Source organism: Amblyomma americanum, chromosome 4 (assembly GCF_052857255.1).
Source record: "Amblyomma americanum isolate KBUSLIRL-KWMA chromosome 4, ASM5285725v1, whole genome shotgun sequence".
Lineage (NCBI taxonomy): Eukaryota > Metazoa > Arthropoda > Arachnida > Ixodida > Ixodidae > Amblyomma > Amblyomma americanum.
In genome coordinates, this window is record NC_135500.1 from 112800013 (window position 1) to 112827521 (window position 27509).

A 27509-nucleotide genomic window follows, 5' to 3' on the forward strand; every position below is an offset into this window, starting at 1 on the left:
GAGCAGCCGTGTTAGTCAGGCATGAACAACATCGGAAATCTCAACTACTCGGCCTAGACAGGAGAGCGCTGCTCAGCGGAGTGCCACGTTTTCTAAATGACTGAACACAACAACTGCTTTAATCCGCTGCACTAATTAAGATAGCCACCATGTCACCTTCCGTTATATATGTTAATATTTATATGTTATCCTTCATTATGCAATGTTAGTATTGCTAAGAGAATCGTTATTAATAGATCAGCTGGTTGAGAAATATACCGGGTTTTACACCTAAGATCTTCTGCAACTTTTAAATCTAGGCCTTTTCAGGAAAATTCTTGTCACCAGCGCAAAGCATGAGATTACATCTACAACTGGCTAACTAGTATACTGGTTAGGCAGTATTGAATTGTTAATGTTTTACAATTACTCTAAGTCTCTTTATTTAGGCGGGGAGCGCATCGTAAGCAATATCCATCACAGGTCTTAGAATTTTGAAAACGCAATGTCCTTCAGCGCTCTGGCCCCCAAAAGTCTATTTCGACGAGTTACGTGCACACTAACAGCTTTTCAAAAGTGTATGAATTATGGCGAGATGTAGGAATAATTTGCTGAGCCATATAGCAGAGTCTAATTGCGTTTTTGAAATTCTAAAAACTGATAAGAATATTACCTTCGGTGGGCTACACGCCTCATAATAAGGACATTAACACTATTACCTACATAGTTAACTATTGAATACTCATTAACTAACCTACTGTGAGCAAGTCTTCACTGTAATGTGATTCGCTACACCGCTGACAAACCTTTGCTTAAAAATAGCACTTCTACCACAAAAATCTTCTTTTTAAAAATTGCACAACTTCGTAAGCGAAACGCCCGCAATAAAAACGACACGGGCGTGGTTTTAACCACAATAAGAAACCTTGCGTAGAAATTTTCAGCATACCTGTGTGAAATGCAGGACAGCTGGTCCTCGGCTCACTTTGAAAGGGTGCACATTATTGGGCGAGAAATCCTTGTATTCGTCGAACCAGTCTTTGACGCGTCCGACACCGTCCACGTTTCGCCGGTCAACGGACTCGTAATTCCAGGCCAAATTCTGACCGACCTCCTTAAATTTGGCTGCGAAGTGAAACAACGCAGGTTGTAGAGCAGATTAAGAAAATAATTGTCATCGCCCGCGGCTGATTTCACGAGAGGTTCAAAGAACGTAAATATTTATTACTTTTATTTCCTTGGCTATATTTCGGCGAAAAAATGATGAGCAACGTCGGGGCACAGGCGGAGTTCTCAAGCACTACGCCACTTCGCGACTTTGCTTCCACGTTGCATCGAGCCATACAGCCCGTAATTATTGTACTGTGGTTATTTAAGTAAATGTGAGAAGAAACTCACAGGACGGTGACCACTGTGTAACGCGAGGTTCAGCGACAGCAGTGGAGGTATTTTCATTTTACAAAATGTTTTATACTGAAGAACTTGAGAGAGACGTGCATATTCGTTCTTGAACTAGCTTTCCTCTCCAGCCCGCCTCTACAGGCGCGCGGTGCTTGCTTCGCAGCAACCCCCGCGGACGGACCTGGCTAAATTCCTCCGCTCTGGGCATACATTTCTTTCTACTTCACCCGTAGCGAGCCTGCGGGCAGTTCTCGTGGCTAGCAACCTTTCGTTGCATATTTCTCCGCTCTCCCCATGCCCCTTTCCTTCCACGGCAACCCTCCACCTACCACGGCAACCGCACACTGATTATTTCACGTTGTTACCGCCCTTTGGTTACGCCAACTATTACTACTATTAGGACGCTCAACTCAGGGCACGTGACATGGGCCACTGAGGCTGTCAAAAAAATTTAATTGGGGGGTTTGACCTCCCGAAGCGGCACAAGTGCGTAGACAGCTGCCGTATTGAACGGCTTCGGATTAATTTACATCAGCGGGGGTTCTCTAGCGTGCTTGACGTCACAGGACACGCAGGCTTCGTTTGTGTTTGCGTCCAGCGAAACAAGGCACCCGCTACCAGGATTGAACCCGGGCCTTCTGGCTCAGTTGTCGACCGTCCGAATCACTGGGCCGCCGAGGCCGGTAGTGGAAAGAAAATACCTGTTAGGGATGTTTCCGCCATTGTAAGAAGTAAGCACTTTTCACAAGAGATTTAAAAAAGGTAACAAAATTTAAATAAAGATACACTTAAGCATTTTTTCTCGACGATTATGATTCACAGCGTCTAATAAAGTGCAGAATACATAATCATCTGTGAGACACGGGAATAAGATTAAAACGGGAAACGTCATTTTTTAATAGACTTTTTGAAGAATGAAACAAAAGATCCGCACCCTCATTTTTTCTTAAAAAACTGCAAAACTTGTATGCTATTTATTCACTTGCAACTAATGCACAAAGCGGGCCAGCTGGCTACAAAACATTAACGAGGCATTCCTCGGAAATAGAAGGCTACGTAAGAAAGACTTCCGAATTACCGGCTGGAAAAGGGGAGCGACCTCGGAGGTATCGGCGGCGAACGTTTGTATGCGCCGATAATGGCGGCCGGGTTTTCCCGTGCGCGCCGCATTCTTGGGGAAGAGCCATTCCCGAGCATTTGCTGGGGAAAATGAGGAGAGCGCGTTTGCTGCGCTCGCTTCGCTGCCTGGGACCAAAGTCCCGCGGCAAGGCACGACGGATCTCCGTGCGCCTTCCGCGGAACGTGACGAGAGCGTGCGGCTGCAACCGCTCGTGACGCTGGCCGGATCCCGAAGAGACATCTGACATCTCTCCGGTTCCGCAGATTTCCGCGTAACCTTCGAGGTGGCGCTCCCGTCGCTCTTTCTGTCCCCCCCCCCTCCCCCTGATGGAGACTTCCCTCCTCGCCCAGCCGGTGCTGTCCTGAAGCACGGTGGTGAAGATGGGCCGCGTCGAAATGGAGGGAGGAAACAGGTTTCCACAAGTTTCAGATGGAGCGCGTACGCCTTCCAGTCTCCTAAATTTTCGATATATACTGAGATTTCGATCGCCTGGTTAGACGATGGAAATATTAATTATAATATTTTCGATAAGGCGGATCAATAAACGTTAACTGTGAAACAATAGGGCAGAAAACCAAAGTATGGAAATAGGACAGCCCACAGTTTACGAGGCAGATCTTTTCGTGCCTGCGTTTTTTATTTGCATACATCAGGTCATATAACCAAACGAGAGTTTGGGCGTGCTGAGCATTTTTAGGTACTGTAAGCATTGTGCGTAAATCTCATTTTCATGTGTCAATATTGTAACGTCTCTGGGAGCAGTGAATGGTGCCCAAAGACCTCACCTGCATAGGACGCGGAGTCTAGTTTTCCTGGCTGTGGCGATAGGAGCGCCGCCGTGGTGACGGCGAACCGCGCGCACGAGAGACGGGCGGTGAGGTAGGACCTCAGCCAGGGGCAGGGGAGTGATGTCGGGGTGCGTCCTCTTCAGGTCCGTAACAGTACTGCTTTCGATCTCCCATATTAGTCGTCGTCACAAACGCCACTTCTGCCGGTAGAAATCAAGCCTTCTACGAGCGTTCTCTGTCTCATAATATATTATTTTCACTGAATAACAGTTTACAGCGAGCACTTGGCGTGCGACGGCGAAATGTGACCCAAGCGATTGCGATGATTTTCATGAGCAAAAATTATTAGAGTGGAAACGCTTGCCATTGGTCCAAAGAATACTTTCACTGTATGCGCCTATTTACAGGCGGTATTCCGATGCCTGAATTGGGAACAGTTCGGGATCAGAGTTAATAGAGAAAAGTTTAATAATCTGCGATTGGCTACTGACATTGCCCATCTGAGTCACTCAGGAGCTGAAATGCAAATTATGACCAATGAGTTAGACAGGCAGAGCACAGCGGTGGGTCTACAAATTAGCATGCTGAAAGCCAAAGTAATGATCAACAGTATAGCATGGAAACAGTTGTTCACAATCGGCCGCGAGGTGCCGGAAGTACTAAAGGAATACGTCTACTTAGGACAGGCATTGACCGCTGATCCGGATCATGAGAGGGAAATAACTGGAAGAATAAGAATGGAGTGGAGTGATTATGGCAGGTTTCCTCAGATCATGAATGGCAGTTTACCAATATCCCTCAATAGAAGAGTATACAACTGCTTTATATTACCGGTACTCACCTACCAGGCAGAAATGTGGAGGCTAACAAAAAGGGTTCACCTGAACTTAAGGACAACGCAGCGAGCTATGGAAAGGAAAATGGTAAATGTAGTGTTTAGATATGAAAAGCGGGCAGATTGCGGGAGGGAACAAATGCGGGTTAATGACATCCTATAGTCGAAATCAGCAGGAAGAAATGCGCTTGGGCAGGGCACGTAATGCCAAGGCTTTGTAACCGCTAGTAAGGCTAACACAGTGGATTCCAAGAAAATGCAAGCGTAGCAGGTTGCGGCAGGAAGTTAGGTAGGCGGATGAGATTAAGAATTTTGCGGGCATACAGTGGGCGCAGCTGGAAAAGGACAGGGTTGATTGAAGAGACATGGGAGAGGCCTTGGCCCTGCAGTGGGCGTAGTCAGGCTGATGATGATGATTATTATTATTTTGTTAGCGCCCAACTGTTAATCATTGAAAACAATCTAGACCTAAAACACGGCCAGTGCATGAAACATTGTTTTCTGAAAGGAAAAGGCCGCCACGAGATTTGCCATCGCAATTGGCGACGTCCTGTCTTCATGCCTCGGCTTCTCGCCCTTTTATTTTGCAGGCTGCAGATTTCTATATCACTTAGAAATAATTAATATTGCAAATGTCAGCCCAGACGACCGAAATATTTGCATATATGAAAAATTTTATGCAGCGGAATTTATGCTTGTTTTTTTTCCGAACCTTTACTTATGTTCTGTTAGCAATGTTCGGGAAGCTGGATATTTGACGTTTAATGGCAATTATGGAAATAAAGTTATGCAATACGCTTTTCATATATCTTTTGTTTCCAGGTGAAACTTCCACGCAGTTCTTTAGGTGAACTGAAGATGGGATTTTTTCCGAGTTTTTTTTAAAAACGACTACTGAAGTAAAGTTTGGCAGGATTGCAGTAATACCTCTTATCGTTATCTTTTTATAACATAGATACGAACATACTTCTTTATCACCTCTATGTCTATACTTTCTGCAAATATAAAGTGGTGCGCCACATAATCGCTGAGAAAACATTCGTAAATATAGCTTAATTTATTCTAACTTTTTTAATTTTCACACGCTATCTTAAAAAGCAATAGCTTCCTCACGAAACTTGAAACAAGGTTGACATAGTTCTTGAGAACTCTCACCTTAGCGAGGAAAACATATTGTTCGTCGCTTGAATATCTCGACTCGTACATTGTTATAATGTTCCCAAGGAGTGCAGTGCGCGAAAATTCTCCGCTGCCCCGCCGTTGCCCAAAATTTTTTCCACAAAATATGCGCGTCCTCGACAACAAAATTCACTATTGACATCCGGAGCAGTGCCTGTATAACGTAAAATCTCCAAAGACCTTAGAAATAAAATATTTAGGATGTTGCAATCCCGGGTAACACCTCTACCTGGTTTTAATAAAAAAAGGCTTCATGTGGCAACCATTGCAGAGCGCGTAGAGAATAATTTTTCGGATGAATAAATATCACTCTCGAAGAGTAGCTTTATTGCGCGCTGTTTCTTGATGTAGGTTGTCAATAAGTGAATGCACATCCCTGTCTCAGTTAGCTTGTTAGAGTGCTTCACACTCTTTTTTTCAGCAAGAAAATAAATCTACTGAAGTAACACCATGATAATTACGAGTAGAGCATTTCACAACACCCTTCACATCAAGATTCCAACTTCATGCCTAATCCATTAGTGGTGCCAGTTATTATTATATATTTCAGTGTAATTGAGATTTTCAATGTCTACTAAAAACCGCTATGGAATACTTAGACGGTTGTGGCAGTGTTAAGGTCACAGCACATGAGAGACTGAGAGTCCTTGTGCTTTCTTCTACTGAGCGTAATCGTCTGAGTGAGCTTACAAGTGATGCGCTGTCGCTTGTCGTCGTGCTTACTGTCGTCGCAAAGATTGGTGAACGCTTGGGCCACCTCAGCGAGCTCCTCATCCCATTTCTGCAAAGTAACGACGGGAGCAAACTTAAGATCCTGCGCAGCAACCCTTTCTTAATGCTTATCAACTCGCCCCTTTGAGTTACTGGCCGTGGCGTTCAGTTGCTTAGCCCAAGATGTCGGGATCTTGCATTTAAATAAAGACTAATTGCAAAAAATCGATGAGTTGGACGAAGCGATTGTACGTCCAGGAACCACAATGGCAGAAATTAGACCGGAGCCCTCCACTACGCAATCTCCCAGTACGCATATAGAGCCTTGCAACTTTAACACGTACATACTACCTTCGTGCTTTATTCACATCAGTCGACTGCCATCAATGCTTACAAGGCACTGTTTTGTTTTTTATAAACGACTGCCTTCATTGACAGATTGTGACTACATGTGTTTCCCGTTCCATCTCTCTTCCCTTTTTATTCCCCTCATTCCCTGCCGCAGTGCAGGGTAGACACCAGGAAACCTTTCTAGTTAACATCCGTGCCTTTCCCTCCCTCTCTTTATCTATAGTTTATCTATCTTTCTATATCTATAACGCGAAGACTATAGTTTATAGCAAGGGCTTCTGATACAGCTTTGCTTTTTTCTGTAACTGGTTCTCGACAGCCGCACTGTGTCCTCTAACATGCCTACCCAGCAGCGCAAACAAAACTACACTTAGTCACGCTCCGTATGTTAAGAGCACCTCGGACGTGACGTGTCCCTAGGTACATGAGGTTATTGAACATGTCCAATGGCTACCCGGCGCGGTAGCTCAGCGGTTTTGGCGTTCCGTTCCTGATGCAAAGATTGTGAGCTTAGTCCGGGCTTCGGAGGTCGTATTTTCATGAAGACAAAAATACAAGGCCACCCGTGTGCAGCGCAGTTTCAGGGAACGTTAGAGAAGACACCCCCCCAAGTGGTCTAAATTATTCCGGAGCGCTCCTCTACGATGTCCTTCATAGCCGAAGTCTTGCTGCGGAAAGTTTATCCTCAAAGTTTAAACACTTTTCAACTTAAACATGACCGATGAGCCTGTACAGCAGCTTTAATAATGGCCGTAGACATCGCTTTATTCGATGTGAAAGGTGAGAAGCGCATAAGCGTTGGTTAGCAGCTACTTTATAAGGTGACAACATCGAATCATGTTTATTTTCCTCGATATTTGACTTTGAATTGTACGCGGTCGGACAGGCATTTTATTTCATGCAGATGGCATCACTCATGATTAGCTGGCAGACTGCGCTTACAATAGAGAAGCGGAGCCTTGTTCTTGTACGGTATAGGTAGCAGGAGCCAAGTGTTAAGTAAATTTTGCACACTAGGCTCCTTGCACTACCACTGCTTGTAAAGCTTTCCAGACTCATTAACATCCATTTTTCTAGCCCTCTGCTGGCGTTTCTGTTCAGGGCCCACAAAAGACAATATTTCGCAATATGCTAGGCCCGCTCTAAGCCTTACATAATGACAGAGGTCTACGCTGACCGGCTACTGAACGGTAATCATAGCCATAGCGCAGACTTGACTATACGCTGTTAAAACGTGTATACTTACCAAGCGGTACATATTTGTCGCCGGTTGAAAGCCGGACAGCCTCCCCTGAGCCACCTGGGAGCGATAGTCATTGTGGGCTTTCAATACCACTGCCCTTTCGGAATCGTTGAGGCCGGTCACGACAAAGGTGCACCGCGGGTTCGGCGGTTTGCAAGCTGTGTGCACCAGGCCGCCTGGGAGATTCCGGTACTCCGGGCGACACTTGGCGAATGCCGTTCCACGAGGGTCAGCCGCGACTGCCGCAAGCGCAACCACTAGAAGAGATCTCGCCGCTGCGCTCTTCACCCGACTTTCCATCCTTCTTCCCTCTACTCCAGTCGTTCATAAATGTCGCTGCATATCACGGATGCCTCATTAGTCCCATCCGAAGCTCACATCTCCTCACGTACCGCACAGCTTTTCTTTGTCCGCCGCAGTTGGGGTAGCGATCACGTAGACTGTCTCAAGTCCCTGGAAACGTTAGGAACAAACCACGAAGGGAAGACAGTTGCGTAACAACAAAATGACATGCTTGTCTGAGGCCGATGATAGAGCACCGCAGATAATGAAGCCATAAACCTCGGGGGCAGTTCACAGTCCTGCGTACCGCAGAAAAACCGCGGTGAATAAGGGGAGCGTCAAAGCCGCCTGACGTGTTTTCAACCGCGATATGACGTCTGGAGGTGACAAACCGTTCCTCTTCGACATACCGCTCTTTGTTTCTTCATAAGGCTATCAGTGACTCTTTCGCGTTGATACAACTATCACTACGATACACGGACTGTTGTCCCTTTATCGCGCAAAAGGAGGGTGAAAAGTGAGAGAGTCTGTTTCGGTCACGTACTTCCTAAGCAGCCTTCCTGCATGTGCGCTTCCCCCGCTTTCTTTCGCCGCGCCCGTAAGCGTCATTTAAGTATCAAACTCGTTTCGGCTCCTAGTCAGCTTGCGTTTCACCGAGGTCTTCACATTCACTTTGATATTTCACATCATTCCGTACTCGCAATGTCAAAAATCTTTGGCGTGCATGCTGGCGCATTGCCTTTGCTGCATGTTACAAGGAATATGGGACAGCAGTGTAGTTCACTTGTTTAGTCACGATCTAACGCGTGACCTTAAGATGAAAAGTGCACGTACCTACGTAAGGAGTGGAGAAAAAACATGGTGGTAGCGAAGATTCAATCTGAGGGCGCCTCAACACGTTTGCTGCGGCGTTACACAACTAACTTACGCGCAAATAATAGGTTACAAGTGGACACATTTTCAAATAAATATGCAACACGAGGTGCTATGCTTTTTCTGATGATGAAGCCTGTCTGGCGTGCACCTCTTTTTCTCAATAAACATGGACTCACGAATAGAAATTTCACTATCTGTTCTAAATGTAGCTGCTGAAAAAAAAATTGTTTAATATGTACGTTCCCCGGGAACTAAGTTGCTGTCATCGAAAACGCGCCTCTTAATTTTACCCGCTCCCGTAGGCTCCCATTGTTTAAACTTTTCGTAAATTTTGGGATGCATGTTCGGCGAGGCAGCCTTACAAAAATGCTTGTTGAGGTCGTGTTGAAGTTCTACTGAGCGAACTCAACATGCTATCTTGAAATCATGTTCAACCAGGAAGGGCTTGCGTTGGTCGAATGTTGAGGCAGCGTAGAATGTCAACGGAAAAGTGGCTACCCTGCTAGAGTTGAGCATTCTCAACACAGTTTCTGCATTGCTTCCATATAAACTTCATGATTAAAGTACTGGAGTGATTCAACATACCATTCTCAATGTCGGCTGCGGTAAAAAAAGTTCCTAGGAATACATTGGTATTGCACAAGATGGATCAACTACTGTTGCAATTTTCAGCGGTATGTTCACATTTATTGCTGCAATTTCTCGTTAACGTGACACTGACAGCCCAGGTCGTGTAGTGCTCCACACATACGAAAAAACGCGCTTATGCGTATGTATACATAAATACAAACACTCGCCTCTATACAACCATCAGATGAACAGAGTGGAGCAGTATTGCACACGGGCCATAACATTTAAGGGCTAAGAGTTGACAACTATTAACTCTTAAGCGCCATCTCAATTTCATCCTTTGTATTCTACACAGGTGTGTCCAGATCTGCGCAGGTAGTGGTCTGCCGATCCGCAATGTGATATCAGTTATTACTGTTGCTATTTAATTATTTTATGTGTAGCAGAAGTAATCAACCTCTCATGCGACGTTCTGCTAGTTTAAGACATGAATCATTCATAAACAACCGAAATAAGCACTAATTAAGCGTCTTATTATGAGCGCACGTACGAATCCTCCGAAGAAGGTACGCCTGAAAGAGCATATTACTCCAATAGCCTTTTTCCTGCGCAAGAAAAGAGTTTGAGGGGTTTACTAGAGTCTTAACAGGGGCTGCATGCGTTCTTAACATGCGTAATGTGATACGGTTGTGTTTACACGACGCATGTCGAAGTTAGGCCTGATTTCATTTAGTATAGGACAATGTTTTTAGATAAGGGCAGTTGGAAAACTGCGGCGGCGCGCCACGGAGCAGAACGGACCAAAAATGGTTGCCGCCTAGGCGGTGGCGCTGCGGTCTCTTTGTCTGCTACTTCCAGCTTGAGGAGCGTCAGCAGACGGTGACTCGCGTGCGTACTGAAACGTATTTATAATAGTTACAAACGAAGTTGTGCCTTCATCTCTTCTGCATTAATGAAACAAGACGGCTTAGAAGCATTTATAACCATAACCTTAGCCGGGCACGTTTAAGATGCCTTGACAAACAGCTTATCACATGCGTATTAGATACGCGTTCAAGTAGAGGTACCGTGTTCCCAGTATCGATCGCTTTACTTAGAAAATGCCTCCACCACCAGGACGATTATATTTCATCTCGACGCATTAAAACAGAGATTGTGGCTGAAGAAAAAATTAAAAGTGCGTATATACTGCAAGAAAAAAGAAAGAAAAAGCATTTCGTGTCTTTTTAAGCTTTTTGCCGGTTTTTTTTTAAAGACACTCAACATTTAGTGATCTAATCAATAGAGGAAAGTTTACAGTCTACTTTGCACAACGGCATATTAAACACGCGACGAAGTCAAACTACGAGGGGGTATGCAGTACATCGTGTTTCTCTGATATGGCCGCGTGGAACCGCCGAAAGAAGGGCTTTAAGTTTTGGCCGATATATACAGCCAAAAGCTCAACTACGAGCATCCTGGCCTCTCGTACCGCAGGCGTTAAAGCGCAAACTTTGCAATACGTAGGCGAGCGCGGCTTGAAGCAGCTGCACGCGGCGCAGACGATTCGAGGCGCGAGCCAGCGTGGACAGGTTACGCAGCAAACATTCCACGTGACAATGCGCAGCCAATGGGCGTAGCGGCGGCGAAGAGAAAACCAAGATAACTAACGTGGTGCTGTCAAAACCCTAGAGATGGCGCTCGCGTCTCTTTGAGATGAAAGCGGCAAATGAAGTGCACTGACAACGCACAGCACACGGGCGCCTTAGCGTTTTTCCTCCGCCGCGGTCGAGTTCCCGGGTTAGAACCCGATAGCTGCGATAGCTGCGATGTCAGTGCACGTTAAAGATACCCAGGTGGTCGAAATTATTCCGGAGCCCTCCACTACGGCACCTCTTCTTTCCTTTCTGCTTTCACTCCCTCCTTTATCCCTTCCCTTACGGCGCGGTTCAGGTGTCCAACGATATGTGAGACAGATACTGCGCCATTTCCTTTCCCCCAAGAAACCAATCATTATTATTAAGTGGGCCGATTCCCGGGGGCAAGTTTCCCTACTGACCTTATCTAAAAACGCTGGTATAGGCTTAGGCACGACTGCCATGAGACACGATTGAACCTATATACAACAGAAATTACTTAATAAATAATGTGTTGGCTAGGTTAAACAATTATTTTGCTGAAAGCACCATGACCATGGTCAACAGCCTGCTGGCTTTGTTCATTTGCTATTGTGATGCAGAAGATGGTGAGGCAAATATTGCAAACAGAGCATGAGTGATCTGCTTGGTTTTCCTAGCAGCTATAGAAGAGAATGTTTTTCACTTCATCGTCGTCATCATCATCATCAGTCAACCACGGGTTAATTGCCGCTCACAAAGCCTTCCAAACAAAAGCCGAAAGCAGAAGTAAAGCTACCGCAGAATGTTCTTGCGAGCTAGTTGGTTCATTTCGAAGAAAGTTAAGACTGCAGGCGAGTAGAACACGGAGAAGAGGCAAGGAAATGAATACCACTGCTGCGCACGCGTGAAGTTGTAATCGTTTCTTTGCCTTTTCTCCTCGTCGTATTTGCGCAGTCTTAGCTTTACTAAAGTTAAAGTATTCAGGGTTGCGATTACAATATCTGAATACCAGTTAGCTAGCCAAATATTAATGTGTGGGCTTCCACAGGGTTTCAAGAACCGAGAACTATGTATGCATGAAAAAATATATTCTCTCTATCGGAGAAATCCGCTCATTATGAACAGTTAGATGATGTTACGTGTTAGCACAGAACAATGTCATGTTTCACAGTGCTTATAACTATCACAACATATGCAGCTTTCGCGCAACTTGTCATGCATGTGAGATTGTACACCTAATTTATCGAAATTTGCAATGCAAGACAGGACAAATCTGCAATTTATTATAATGTCAGAAATTGAGGGCATCAGAAAAGACGCCGGAATGCATACGGAGAAAAGTACTACAGCCACAAGCATTGTTATAATAGCCATTTTTGAGATGCATGTCTCACATGGTACCTCTACCATAATAAAACCAAAGACAGACCCGCAAAAAAAGAACTTAAACGGGTGCTAACGATCTGTAGCTTTGCTACAAGTTGATTACTACAAATCTAAGTTAATTTCTTCCTTGAGGGCAACGGAAGTGTAGTGGGAAATCTGGTCTATGTCCAATTTCTTTTTATCTTTGTTGATTAAACAGTGCTTACTATTTCTTCGTTTTCCCAACGCCTTCGGGAATAAAATAGCTCTAATGCTCTCGAAAGCACTCTGGGGTTAACAGCACTGGAGTCAATATAAGAGAAGCGAGAAGGATGCATCTTTCCCAAACACAGCATTTCAGATGTAGCAGCTCAAAATATTTAGAAGACAAATCGTATAGTTGATAATCACACCACAGGCAAAAAAAAAGTGATAGCAAATGTTTTTTTTAAAAGAAGCACAGAAAACAGCCCCTACAAATACACAGAATATATTTGGACTAAAAAAAAGAGAAACAAATAACAAAAATGTGTTCCAGCCCGCACCACTCTAAGTACCGACGTATATTGCCACATTTTAGCCGCTTCTCGCTAGCTGGAAACTCTGACCGAAAGTTTTCGTGCAGAACACGTTATTGTACACAGCATGCCAAGGTTGCACAAGCATGAGTAGACAATAGTCGTTTCGCGTAAGGCACACTGTATATAGCAGAACAAGGTGTTAAGTACAGTACCTGAATAGTTCGCCAACAGCGGCTACCCCGTGAGCGTCACACTACACGATTGCCATCCATGAATGAATTCGAGGGCTCGGTCGAGAAAAACGTATCGCAAAAGTCGTCCTTAACACTCAGGCACGAGGCAGACGACAGCCCTCCCGAGTGTGCTCTACAGATCAGACTCTGTGGCAAGAGAGCTCGGGTTGCGGAAACACAGGAAGGAAGGAGGGGTGTAGGCGGCGGTTGGCGTCAATCACGGAGGCCTCAGTACGGGGCTAGGCCATTTCCCCTCCGGAAGCATTGGTGGGGCGGGGGCCCGTCCCGGGACATCGCCGGGAATGCGACCGTCGCGATGTTTATACAAGCTGTCATATACGGACTGTGGATCTTGTGCACCCTAGTCGTGTCATTTCGGCACAGTGGGCCTACATTATTGGTTAAAGTAGATTAGGCCAAGCTCATCTCCAATAATTTCATGAAAAAAATTACTCTTCCCACCTCTGTCTGTAGGTTTCAGAGAAACACGGCGATTTAATGTTAGATTGAGCAGGTTCATTATATGCGATAGATGCAAGCTTGAAGGTACATTTACCGGCAGCTACCAGAAAATGGGGCTGAAAAGGAAGGGGAGGAAAAAAAACAGAGGATCGAATGTTTGCATAACGGGTTTTGATCATCTCTGTTGAAAAAAAAAATCTAAGTTAAGGTCCCCGCACCTAGCAAAGCGACAGCTGTCGCTAGTAATAGCAAGAAATTCGAAAAGCGAGTTTTTTGTACGGGGTATTTTTTATGAGGACAATTTTTTCATATATCATTAGACAGCGCCATAACAACCAATATATCCGCAGTTGTTCCTTAAACCGGGCCGCAGACCTCCCCTGTGGACGCTTATAGTCTTCCGCTGCTTTTTTAAAGCACAGTTAGCTGCTCATTACGAGCACGGGACAAACTTTAAAAATAAACTTTTGCTATTCATCGGAAGACTACACCATTCCTATTAATATGTTTAAGACAGTATCTTACAATATTTTAAGGTTGACTTACTATTATTGTACAACGCACCCCATTTGTTTCTGTGCCAGCCTTTACTCGGTGCGACTGCAGGACGAACATTAAATGCAAGGGTTTGCTACAAATTGGGAGGTTAGGCCATTCCAATCAATATGCTCATGACAGTATCATGTAATCTTCTCAGTTTTCTCACAATTAAAAGTGATGCCCAATAAATCTGGACTTGGACGTAACAGCCATAGGTTGCTGGGCTGCAATAGAAATATGTTGCTTGGTCGCGGTACAGAAAGGTTGGTTTCTCCACATGGCCTGCGATCCCCTGGCCGCAAAAGCGGAGAGGCAACTGACTGCTCGCTCACCGCGTGAGCCTTTTATCCCCCTTGCAGTCACATGCAGCGTTATGGCTTTCCTCTCTTAGCATGCACTACATACATGTTCACGATCAGGATGACGCTGCCAGCTGAGCATTCAACGTGCTCACGCGGAGCATCACGCGGACATGCAGCGGCCCGAGATACTTAGCTGCGCAAAACAAAGCTCTCATGTGGCACCCGCCCCCTCTCATTCTCCTTTTCCTCCCCTAGACTTTAAACTCTCCACGGAAGCAGCATTACTAGACGCGGTGACAGGACGCTCGGCTGCTGAGCCGGAATACCCGGGATCGAAACTGGCCGCGGCGGCCGCGTTTTTATGGAGGCGATCGCAAAGGCGCCCGTGTGCTGTAAGATGTCAGTGCATATTAATGATCCCCAGGTGGTCGAAATTATTCGAGAGCCCCGAACTGCAGCACCTATATCTCTGCTTCTTTTTTTTACTCCCACCTTCGTTCCTTCCATTACGGCGCGGTTCAGGTGTTCGCTAAGAAGTGAGACAATTATTGCTGCTTTCTCTCCCTCGAAACTAATTTTTTTTTGTGTGTGGTCGATCAGCGTGAAGACCACATGAGCCCACAATAACGAGAGAGAGACACAGGCTTGAGCGGCCTCAGCTGAAGCGCTGAAGCAAAGCGCATAGCCGACCTGAGTCGAATTTCCCTTAACATGAGTGTAACAGCTTCTCTCCGTAAGAAATGGGGACCAGCCTGTTTTTTTCACATGTAAAATTACAACTTGAAAGAAGTCACCACTTAAATCCACCCCCGTAATGAAACCTCCACATAAGCGTTAAGCACCAACAGGAGCGCCACATTACAGAGCCTATAGTGAGCGGAGAAAGCAGCCCTTTTGTTGGCATCGTCGCGGTTTGGGTACGCTACCCGCTACCGCCTATCTCGAGGGACGGGCACCGGTGCTCAACGCGCTCTACTGGAGCCATACATAGCACGCGTCTGCGCGCCTGGCTGACGTCGCAGGGACGTCGGGCTCAACAGGAAGTGATCAGGCGTAGCTTTCCTTCCGGAGCAGAACACTTCTCGGTTTAGTCTCAATGTCAGGGGATATCGGCGGTCGGTGTACGCAGAGCAGTCAGAAAACAGCAGCGCTGCCTAGGCATTGACGAGGGGTGGTACACCACGAAGAGATTGATAGTGCGAGCTCACCAATATTAGTTCTCATGAAGGAGCAGAGCCCAGCGTCGTGTCTGTTCGGTCCGGAACTAAAAATACCCCCTATGATGCCGCTCAAAATGGCTCCCTGCGCTAAGCGCCAGAGATAAACAAACAGAAAGGTATGTTGTGGCTGGAGGGGAGGATTCCAAAACTCTGCATTCGTCGACCGTAGCTCTGCTTCTTTCATGTGGAAAATTACTGACTCGCAGAGACTCTGCAAGTTCGCAGCATATGCATACTCATGTACAATGTGTTTCACATAGAACTTTATACATTTTTTAGACATATGCTTCTTGATTAAAAGAGCGCTTTTTTTCCAGCATAGCATTCCCAGTGGTGTAGTACATCTGAAAACACGACGTACTAACTTGCAGGCTGGTTAACTAATATTTAATATTTAACTTTTTTACTAGTATTGTTAGGCTCTTTAATTATTTAGATCCATGTAGCACACCGTAAATAATATCCATATTAGTTTTCACAATTTAAGAAGCACGTCAACCCTCGGTGCACAGGTCCAACAAACTTTGGCTGTTTCGACGAGTTAGATGCACTGAAAAAGTTGGATTGCCTGCAAGCTTCTCGAAAGCGCATGCATTTTTGCAAAATGCAGCCCAAATTTATTTAGCCACAGTGCCGAGGGTAAGCACGCTTCCAAAATTCCAGAAACTAATATGGATATTATTTACCGTTGACTGCACACCTCTCAATAATGGAGGTGCCTAACAGTAATAGTTAAAAAGCAGACTATTCATTATTAGTTAACCAGCCGCTAGTTAGCTCACCTTAGCTGTATTCTGATGTACTACACCACCTGACAATGCTATGCCGAAAAAAGTGCGCCTGTAAATCAAAAAGCCCATTTTCAGATAGTATGTAAAGTCTTCTGTGAAACGCACTGTATATGGCAACATTTCTTTTCCTGGCATTGAACTCCTCAGCACATTTAGCAGCAACTGAAATAACTAGTCTAGAAGTTAGCACGTACTGTCACCTAGAATGACGCCACTCAGTGCAGTACTTAAAGGTAACTGAAGTAATACTAGCGTTGTTCCGAGAGATAGACTCGTATGTTCAACTATAGGTGCAGTACTGTGCAATTCAAAATAGCAGCACTCTATACCATGTGTCCCCAGCTCAAAATAATGAATTTTTTAAATAATACGGAGTGTCCTAGCCTAGCGAAACGAACTGAGCGCCGCTGAGAGCCGCATATCCTCGCCTACAGTATTTTTGCTCTCCAAAGTTAATAACAATGAATTGCTATTTACTTAACAATTCATAGATTCGTTTCAGTAGTAAAGTATGAATTAAGAAGTTTTAGGTGGACTTAAAAAAAACAGCTGTCGATATGCTCGGACCAAGCTACCATTTACTGAGCTTTATTTGGCGGTTTTAGCAGAAAGCTACAACGTGACAGCTGCTTACGCATGTCGCTCGCCATGTGCGCACGCTAAGCCCTGGCGTGGAGAGTGCTACGGAAGAAAGGACATTTTGTTTCCTGTGACGCATCTTGTAACGCTGTAGCAGAACCTCTGCCACGTGGAAGTTTTTGTATTTGGCAAGCGCTTTCGAGGCGAGTAAAAAAAGTTATTTCACGTTTTGGTAGATCGGTGCAGATATTGCGGCTGGCGGTTTTTAAAGACGATCTGCGACTTCCGCACAGGCAATTTAATCCTGGCACCAGTAATTCAAAACATAGCTGATTGGTCTTTACTATAGGTAAATCACTTTCCAGAACAAAAATACCGCGGCGGGCAAGGCTATGCGACTTTCAGTACTACTCAACCGCTCTGCTCGCCTAGTACGCTTCGACTTTTTAAAATCGTGACTAGTGTTACCTGGCGCTCCCAATATAAATAGATCGAAGTGGTACCCCACCGAAGACAGGCTGCGTAGAAACACTGCCAAGGTTGTTCAATTTTCTTTGAAACATGTTGGTTACGGAAACACGAACGTTATTGAAAGAAAAAAAAAACAAAGCCGCTAATTCTAGACAAACAGTTGCTTCATCCAGTTCTCCTTTTGTTCACCTTATGGTGAAGAGAAATTTGGGGACGCATTTGCAGTGGGAAACATTGCCTCTCAAGGAAATTGGCCTCGTTATGCCATGTAAATAGCATTTGCCCCTAAAACCTCGCAGAAAATAAAAATAAACACACTAACTGCCTTCAACCCAAATGTGCTCCCAAAAACAACTTTATAGCCCAGTAGATCCAAGCAGTGCACCTTTCTGCAGACGAAGGTTTCTTCTGCAAAGAACTAAGTATTTCTCAACTTTCTTCACTCGAAGAGTTATCTGCGGTTGCTTACCTAACCGTGGCACCCATAAAGCTTGCCAGGAGCCGCCACAAAACAGCTACTGGAGAACGACACCATGGAATGTGCTTACTATAGCACAGTATTTGCTTAACGTGAGGCCGGAAGAACTTTACGTCTCTGCACCATATGTATCTAATTTAAGAACCTGTTGGCTCAGTACACTACTCAGGTATGAAGTTCGAAACGTGCAATGTCTGTCAAGCGCAGTAGCATGCAGGAGAAATAAATCCTAATTGTGTACCTGTCCCCTGATCGAAAAATCGAATCGTATAGTAAAACTGGGAGATGTTCGTAGGCGCTTTCTTTAAATTTTACCTGCCGGATGCGTTCACGCGTAAGTAATGAATTTTTTATGCGTGAGGCAGCACTAGGCCGATTACTTCATTGCTATTGCCAGGCTGCGCTGTCCTTCGTCACAAACTTCAGTTCTGGAGTGCAAGCGCTCCGCTGTTGGCTCCCGTCTCGCCTGCAGCGGCGACAAAAAGGACGACAGAAAAAGCTCGCCCTTTGCCTCCGACTCTCGTTGATAACAACGTCGGGCAATGTGTCGCGCTGCTTTCCTGTTGTTTCGCCGCTTGGCTCACTTCCGCGGCGGAAGAACGCTTGGGACAAAGAAACGCGGTGGTCATTGTGCAATTCTGCGCAGCGATGGAGCGCTGGCTGAAGGCAGCAAAGCCGCATTGAAGTTAGACTTTGTTTTTCATGGGTGAAGTACGTCGTCGCGTTTCTTTATTGAACCACACAGGCCCAGGAGTGTGCTACTCCTTTCGTTTTTTCCTTATTCTTTCGCCATAGCAACATTCGCATGACGTGACGTACAGGTGCCGAGTAAGAAGAGGGGGGCTTTTCTTTTTTGTCCTGAGTACTGGGTCTGTGGACGTCTCGCAGGAGCGAAAGGGACTTGGCTGATGTTGAATGGGCGTATGTTCTACATAAGCAAATGGCAATGTCCATGAGCACGTTAATGACAGCGTTGAAAATATCTGGCCGCCCATGAAGCCACATAACAACTACTTGAGGAAATGATCGGAATGGCTAGCACCAAGCAAGAACGGAATCAAGGTTGTGCGATAGGAGTTAAATACTCCATGATTCGAACCCTTCTCCACAAATAAAGTTGCAATACGTACACTGGATATCCACAACGACATCACTCCGACATTCCTTTTTTTAGCTTTGATATTAGTCCATAATGATGACGTTGTATTTAATTCTTCCTCATGCACCTTACAGTGGGGTTGCACATAAATATATACATTGATTACAAACACAAATCAGCGAGAAGGTGGTACTTCTCCAAACGGCCCAGATGCGTGCTGCCCGTCTGGGGGCACATGAAATCATCGCCGCTTTCACGTGTCTCCTCGGCACAGGACCGCCTCCGATGTTCACGGCGGTTAACAGAAACAAGGTAAAGGAAACAGGCACTGCCTAGCCTTACATTCCTAAGGAGTAAAAGGCAGCAGGCGAATGCAGAAAACCTGGCATCGTGGCGCGCCCTTCCGGAGCATACGCGTTCATACAGGTGACGAGCAGTGGTATCCGCTGAAAGCCGCGAATGAAAGCGCCTCTTTGCTTTTCTTATATTGCAAACTCTTCCTTCTCCCTCCTCTGCCTTCATGAATCGACTATTCATTGAATTCACTGGCGCATCGCGCTGACCAGGGCTGTTCTTTTTACGTTCACCTCACCAGTGGCCTCAGAGAAGCAGCACATGTTTTACTTTAGGGCTCAGGTAGAGTCTCCCACGCATTTGTTCAGTGCGTATGAAACGTGCGCTGTCAGGAACGTCGGGTGCATTTTAAAGGGGCCAGAAGACTAAACAAATTATTATACTCTACGTGCGCTGTTCTAGGACCTTGGTTTATTGGATGATTTCAAAAAGCTATTTGGGTGCTTTAAAGAACCAGCGCACAGACTGAAAAGGCAACAACAATTAACGCGCAATGATATGAAGATGCGCTAATCAGTACTATCACACTTATGAAACGTCAGTAAAATCAGGCCTTCAAGGGCAGAGTAAACGTAAACAGGCAAAGAAAAAACGAATAAAGAAAGCTCGGAATATAATCAATAATCAGCAATTACAAAAACAGTCATTATAAAAAATGGTGCTCAACTAAGTGCCCAGTGAACATCTCTGCGACGCTGTGCCTTCCAAAAGCTACGGGACTGATCTTGAGTATAAAGTTGGTATCAAATGAATTTACCGTAAGAAATAGTCAATGGCGTGAAATGGTACCATTCTAAATTGCGCACATACCTGAAATAGGTTTATTCACACTTTCTGAGGATGTGCGGAAAAAAGGCTGCACGTTTCTTACCTCTTGGTGGCTTGCCTCGGCTTCAAACCTGTTTCCAAATGTGTCCTCATGTTTGTAAAGACGGCCCAGTCCCGGGTGAGACACGCCCTACACTATGGCGGGCTGCCTTCAGACTGCTTATGGTAGCGAGCACGCAGAGAGCCTCGCCCGGGAACGACAGTTTATGGTTTCCAAACGCCGCGATGCGAACAACAACAACAAAAAATAGGCGGCACGACGCACGGGCTTCCGGTGAGTATCACCTAACAGGCTTGCGTTTTCACGGTACGCGCACACCTGCGAGATGGAAGGAAGTTTTTCTAGCCTGCATAGTCAAAGGATTACGTCATACGATGGAGTTAGCATTAATTAAGCGAGAATTTTAGTTGTATCACGAGTTCAGTTAGAAAGTTTGCTGCATCGCCACTCTGTGGATATAATAATACGTACTCATAATGCTAACCTCAGCCACACGACATTATCCTACACGACTTTGCGCAGTTTCTGCCACTAGTTCACCATGTGCAGTGCGGAATATAGCCAACCCATTGAGATAACCTTCAAATATCACGAGAAAGCATTTGACTCATTCGAAACTTCAGCTGCCATGCAGGCATTGCAGAATCAGGGTGATATGAGCCATATCTAAAAGTACTGTAACATGTCACTAGCGGATGCACAGACGCCATAGTCTTCCATAAAGTCACCGATAAAATTCCCATAAAGAAGGGTGTAGGGCAGGAAGACACAAACTCGTCTATGCTATTCACTGCCTCTTTACAGACTATATTCAAGGACCTGGAATGGGAACAGTCGGCGATAAGAATTAACTGATAATACCTCAGAATTCTGCCGTCCGCTCATGACATTGCCTTGCATAGACACTCAATCACTATTACATGACAGCTGCCTCTAATTTTCCACATCGTCAGTTGTCTAACCATCATACAGTTTTTTTCAGATATTCACATTTTTAAACAACTTATTATGATCTCTTTCACAGCAATGACAACATTTTCTCTCCTAACAATTTCGCCGCTATAAAAATTACGAATGCATCATTTTTCTGCGTTTTACCTCTTTGTATATACAAGCTATACATGCTAGTGAAGATTAGCTAACTGTTTTAAGATATTTGTGCGCTAGTTTCTCACTTCTTATTGTTAAGTTACTTTTTCTCTATTTTTCTGTTCGATTTTAGTGTTGTGCGGTCCGCAGCATCCAAAGGGGGTGCGGCCCCATCAGGCACGTCTACTGCCTTCTGTCGTGCCCCTCAACGCATTTCTGTAACAAAATGTCTTTATTAAAGGAAAGAAATAAATCTGTGCTAGGAAAGAGAGCAGATTGGACTAGAAAAACTTGCCACCCTGAATACGCAAAACCTCATGACCTCGAACTTACATAAAAATTGGAAGAACGCTGTCATCTTTATCTATACGAAAGGGTACGCCAAATACATAAAACAACAGGCCAATCATGACAGCGTGTGTCGCTTTCACAGTACTTGCTAAGCCAGTCCATAATAAAAAGCGAGGAAATTTAGATTGTATCATCCGAAGGCCCAGTCCAGCTTTATTTATTTATTTTTATTTATTTATTTCAGATACTGTCAATCCCATTGGGATTTTTACAGGATGGGCACATAGTAAGAAGGTACAAAGCGAATACAAATGGAATACAAATGGAAATGGAAGAACACTGTTGTTTGCAAGTAATTACATGAGTATGGGAAAAAAAACACAGATAGCAGAAAATAAAACACATAACGAAAGAGTATATTTCACAGAAAAGGGTGCGATTTTATACATTGTAAGTAGTATGTTCATACAGATGCTGTTATATGCAGTGATACGAGCGGTCTGTTGTACTTGTATAATAATTATTTATTTATCTATTTTAATTATCGCGCAACTGTTCTTCTACCAGAGTTACAAATTTCTGCAAAGATGCATTAGTAGTGATAGAGGGGTTCAAACTATTCCAATCTTTTATGGCAAGCGGGAAAAATGAATATCTGAAACAGTCGGTTCGGAATGCGTACTCTCTAAGGGTTAATGGGTGCTTATGCCGGGATGGTCTCGATTCATCTACAGATATATATAACGAAGTATCTATGTTTAACGAGTTATGAACTAATTGGAATAATAATTTTAGTCGTGCTAGTCTGGCGCGTTTCTGTAAAGTAAGAATACATGCTTGGTTTAGTAGTTGGGATGGTGAATCACTGGTCCTGTATTTGTTAAAGATAAATCTAATTGCCTTTCTCTGTACTCCTAGTTTGTTAATGAGCTGTTGTGTGTAGGGAAACCAAATCGTGTTTCCATATTCTAGAACTGATCGTATAAATGTGTTATATGCTAACAGCTTGGTCTCCGGTGGCGCTTCTCGAAGCCGTCTTCTAAGGAAGAACAATCGTTTTAAAGCAGATGATACTATACTGTTAATATGTGATTCCCATCTTAGATCATGTGAAATGATTAATCCAAGGTATTTGTGTTCGTGAACTCGGGTGAGCGGTATGTTATTGATGCTGTACACATATTCGGACCTTTGTTTTTTACGGGTTACACATAAGAAGGCTGTTTTTTTAATGTTCAATTCCATTTGCCATTTGTGACACCATATTACCACTTCATGAAGGGCGCTGTTTAAATCATCGTGGTCATTTACAGTGTTAATTTCGTTGTAAAGTATGCAGTCATCGGCAAAAAGTTTAATTTTAACTTGTATGTTAGAGGGCAGATCATTAATGAAGATAAGAAATAAAAGTGGAGCAAGGACGGACTCTTGGGGTACTCCCGACGTAACGAGCGCAGTAGAAGAAATTTCATTGTTATCTACAACATACTGAGATCGGTTAGTTAAGTAGTCCTCGATCCAGTTTATAATAGGGCCGTTACCTAAAGTTGATCTAAGTTTGCTAATTAGTTTTTTATGGCTTACTCTGTCAAACGCCTTAAAGAAATCAAGTGCAATCAAGTCAACTTGCTTTTGGTTATCAATGCTCTGGAACAAATCATGTGTTAGTTCGAGTAATTGGGTGATAGTTTAAAGTCCCCTTCGAAATCCATGTTGAACAGGCGATAAAATGTTTTCTTGCTTAACATAACTGGTGATATGCTTTAGTATGATGTGTTCCAATAATTTTTCTACCGTGCACGTTAGTGATATTGGTCTATAATTTGAAACGTCATCTTTGCTTCCTGTTTTGTGTATAGGAATAACTTTCGCTATTTTCCATTCATTAGCTAGACTACAGGTTGATAAAGATTTATTGAACAATAAATGTGAATATTTCGCGTTGACTTCAGCATATCTTTGCAAAAAAGTGTTTGGAATATTATCAGGACCATTTGCTTTTTTTGTGTCTATTGATAATAGTAGGTTGAGCACGCCTGTCTCAGTTATTGTTGGCATGTCTAGCGGTGTTTGAATGCGCTGAATACTCTCCGGTGTGCAGCCATCGTCAACTGTGAACACAGATTGGAAGTATGTATTTAAGGAATTTGCAAAATTTTGATTTTGTCCTTGCCAATTGAAGTTGTCTTCTTGTGTTTTGGGGCTGAGGTATTTCCAAAATTTTCCAGGGGAGTGTTTTAAAAAATTAGGAAGCGTAACTGAGAATTAGTTTGTTTTCGCTGCCATAATTTTTGCTTTCATTTCACGGATGGCGTTCGCGAGCTTATGTTTTACCTGAGAGTCATTTTTTGATTTTAGTAATTTCCTTAGTCGTTTTACTTTGCGTTTCCCATGAATGATATCGCGTGTTATCCAAGGGTTACGCGTATTTGTTCGTTTGGACTTCAATGGTACAAAGGTTTTGATGCAGTGCGATACAATGGCCTTGAAGCTTCCCCACAGCGTATCTATATTTGTACCTTGGTAATTAGCGAGTTCTTCAAACGATTCGTACTCCGAAATGAGGTAATTAAGTATGCTTGAATCATCAGCGTTTGTGAAGTCTGGGTAAGTAGTTTTCGAGATAGTACGAGCTGCTGTTGCTTGAATGGGTGTGGTGCACAATGTTAGCTTATGATCTGATATGCCATCGAGGACTGCTAAGTTGGTTTGATCGATCGCAAAGTGATTGCTGAGGAAGATGAGGTCAAGAATGTTAGATGCACTACCTTGAACACGTGTAGGCTCGTTGATAACTTGGAACAAGTCAAAACTAAACATAATATCAAAAAGAGTTTCAGAACACGGTGAGCGGTACGACATGCTTTGCCAATCTATATCTGGTAGGTTGAAGTCCCCAAGAAGGATCAGTCTGGATTTTTGAACATATTGTTGCATATATTCATACAGCGAGACCAATGCAGGCTGATCTGCCGAAGGACTGTGGTAAACAGAACCTACAGTGACAGTGTTCGTTCCAAATAACAACTTACAAAAGAGTGCCTCGCCACCCTCAACTTCTGGTAAGATTTCGAAGGGAATTTTTTTGTTAATTAGTATAGCCACTCCTCCTCCACGTGTTATCCTGTCTTTGCGCACGATAGCATAGTTTGGTGGGGCAATTTCTTCGTCACTGATATCGCCAGTGAGCCAAGTTTCTGTAATCGCTATGAAGTCAGGTTCGAGGCCGATAAGGAGAGATTCTAGTGACTCAAGTTTATTAAGTATACTTCGCGCATTTACATTTGCAAAAGCTATCTGTTTCGTTTTGTGGGATGGCGGGGGCGTAGGTTTGGTGCTTTGCCATGTTCGTTTTTTTGGCTTGTACTCGCATTTGTCTCGGGACACGAGTTAGTTGTCGCGTTTGTCTTTGCCTTTGCGGGTACTCGGCAGTTGTTTTCTTCATCCCATTGGGACATTTCACCGTTTATGCGTATTTTGTCGAACACTAGTGCAACCTTTGCCCCGGAATCTTTCAATGCTTTTGCACTAATCCACAACTTTTTCCTTACGTCGCGTACTCGGGCTGAAAAATCTTCACTGATCGCATATTCACTACCTTTAAGTTTACTACAGTTTTTTAGCACAAGAGTCTTTTCGCGATAGCCAAGAAGTTTAAGTATTACAGGCCTGGTTTTTTCAGCTGAAGGCTTTCCCAACCTATGTATGCGTTCAATGGCGACAGGTTGAATTTTAAGGATATCTTTAGCAATGCCTTCATTAAAAATCTGTTCTAAGGACTCACTGTTTTCATCAGGATCTTCTGTAATGCCGTATACTAAAAGGTTACTCCGCCTCGATCGGTTTTCCAAGTAATCAAGTTTGAGTTCAAGTGAGGCAACGACTTTTTGCATGTTGGCGACCTGGTCTATGCAGTCCAATATTTTTTTTCAAGGGCAGCCATGTTTACCAATTTAGCTTCAATTGATGCTAGTCGTTCCTCTTTGATGCTTTTTTATGTCTCCGGCAATTGCCTCTAGCTGCTTGGAAATCTGAGCGAGATCTGGACCGGGGTTCGTCTCGATGTCCCCGGCCAACAACAGCAAATCCGCCACATGCATTGCCAGATCACACAGTAAAGGACATAGCTGCGTTGGGCACGGCAGCACAAGAAGAAACGGATCATTTGAGCGAAGACATTTGCCGTAACGTCTTCTTACCTGCACAAGATAGACGAAAGGATTATGCATCCGCATGCCGCTGTTGCTGCCGTGCCCAATGATGTTCGCGCTGGTCTGTCCTCGCTTTATGCAGAATGGGCTCCAGTACGCCATCTAGGGAGAGCTGGAGGGCCCGTCGATGCACAGCGTCGTTGACGTCTCTCGTAGGTAGCCGAAGGTGTCGTTGACCACCGCTGTCACAGGCTGGAAGCAGCAGGAGTGGTTCGTCTGCTGCAGCAGTACGGTCTGCGTCACGAGGCCAGGGCTGTGGTGTGGCGTCGATATCACCAGCGTAGAGGCAATCAGCTGCACAAGATAGACGAAAGGATTATGCATCCGCATGCCGCTGTTGCTGCCGTGCCCAATGATGTTCGCGCTGGTCTGTCCTCGCTTTATGCAGAATGGGCTCCAGTACGCCATCTGGGGAGAGCTGGAGGGCCCGTCGATGCACAGCGTCGTTGACGTCTCTCGTAGGTAGCCGAAGGTGTCGTTGACCACCGCTGTCACAGGCTGGAAGCAGCAGGAGTGGTTCGTCTGCTGCAGCAGTACGGTCTGCGTCACGAGGCCAGGGCTGTGGTGTGGCGTCGATATCACCAGCGTAGAGGCAATCAGCTGCACAAGATAGACGAAAGGATTATGCATCCGCATGCCGCTGTTGCTGCCGTGCCCAATGATGTTCGCGCTGGTCTGTCTTCGCTTTATGCAGAATGGGCTCCAGTACGCCATCTGGGGAGAGCTGGAGGGCCCGTCGATGCACAGCGTCGTTGACGTCTCTCGTAGGTAGCCGAAGGTGTCGTTGACCACCGCTGTCACAGGCTGGAAGCAGCAGGAGTGCTTCGTCTGCTGCAGCAGTACGGTCTGCGTCACGAGGCCAGGGCTGTGGTGTGGCGTCGATATCACCAGCGTAGAGGCAATCAGCTGCACAAGATAGACGAAAGGATTATGCATCCGCATGCCGCTGTTGCTGCCGTGCCCAATGATGTTCGCGCTGGTCTGTCCTCGCTTTATGCAGAATGGGCTCCAGTACGCCATCTGGGGAGAGCTGGAGGGCCCGTCGATGCACAGCGTCGTTGACGTCTCTCGTAGGTAGCCGAAGGTGTCGTTGACCACCGCTGTCACAGGCTGGAAGCAGCAGGAGTGGTTCGTCTGCTGCAGCAGTACGGTCTGCGTCACGAGGCCAGGGCTGTGGTGTGGCGTCGATGTCACCAGCGTAGAGGCAATCAGCTGCACAAGATAGACGAAAGGATTATGCATCCGCATGCCGCTGTTGCTGCCGTGCCCAAGGACTACTCAGGAATAGACCATATCGATATCGTTACTCACATGATAGAGAAATAAAAACGACCAGCCCCCTACATGTTGCCTTCAAAGATTATTAAAAACATTTTACCACACTTAAAACCTCAGCAGTAAAGCAAGTATTATGGAGCAAAGGTGTGTAAGAGGCATATGAAAGGACACTGGAAACTGAACACAGCTGCTGCACAGTCACCATAGGCCTCCAAAAAGAAAGGAATAAAATCGCAGTTATAAAGGGTGTAAATCAGCGAGACGCGGTAATAAATGCTACTCACTGCGTCTTTGCAGGAGGCATTAAGAGATTTACATTTCAGAGCTTGCAATGAAAGCAAAGGGAGGAATTTTTAGGTTATCGCCGATTTGCTTATCACACTTACTATCAAGGTAACTGACAGAATTACACAGCATGAACGAGGACTTAGACATGCAAGGCACACCGCTGCACTAAAAAAGT

At 44.9% G+C, this 27509-nt stretch overlaps 1 protein-coding gene and 1 pseudogene across 1 annotated transcript in view; both read right to left on the bottom strand.

Annotated features, from left to right (window-relative positions):
- The window catches only part of LOC144128220 (venom allergen 5-like), a 28090-nt gene extending 14876 nt beyond the window's left edge, over window positions 1-13214 (bottom strand). The window contains exons 1-4 of the mRNA XM_077661446.1: window positions 13032-13214; window positions 7611-8060; window positions 5993-6083; window positions 929-1104 (exon numbers count right to left, since the gene is read on the bottom strand). Coding sequence (XP_077517572.1) covers window positions 929-1104; window positions 5993-6083; window positions 7611-7907 — 564 coding nt within the window. The 5' untranslated portion in view covers window positions 7908-8060; window positions 13032-13214. The remainder of the gene's footprint in view (window positions 1-928; window positions 1105-5992; window positions 6084-7610; window positions 8061-13031) is intronic.
- LOC144129762 (uncharacterized) lies at window positions 7992-25880 on the bottom strand (annotated as a pseudogene).
- Between the last annotated feature and the right edge of the window lie 1629 nt (window positions 25881-27509).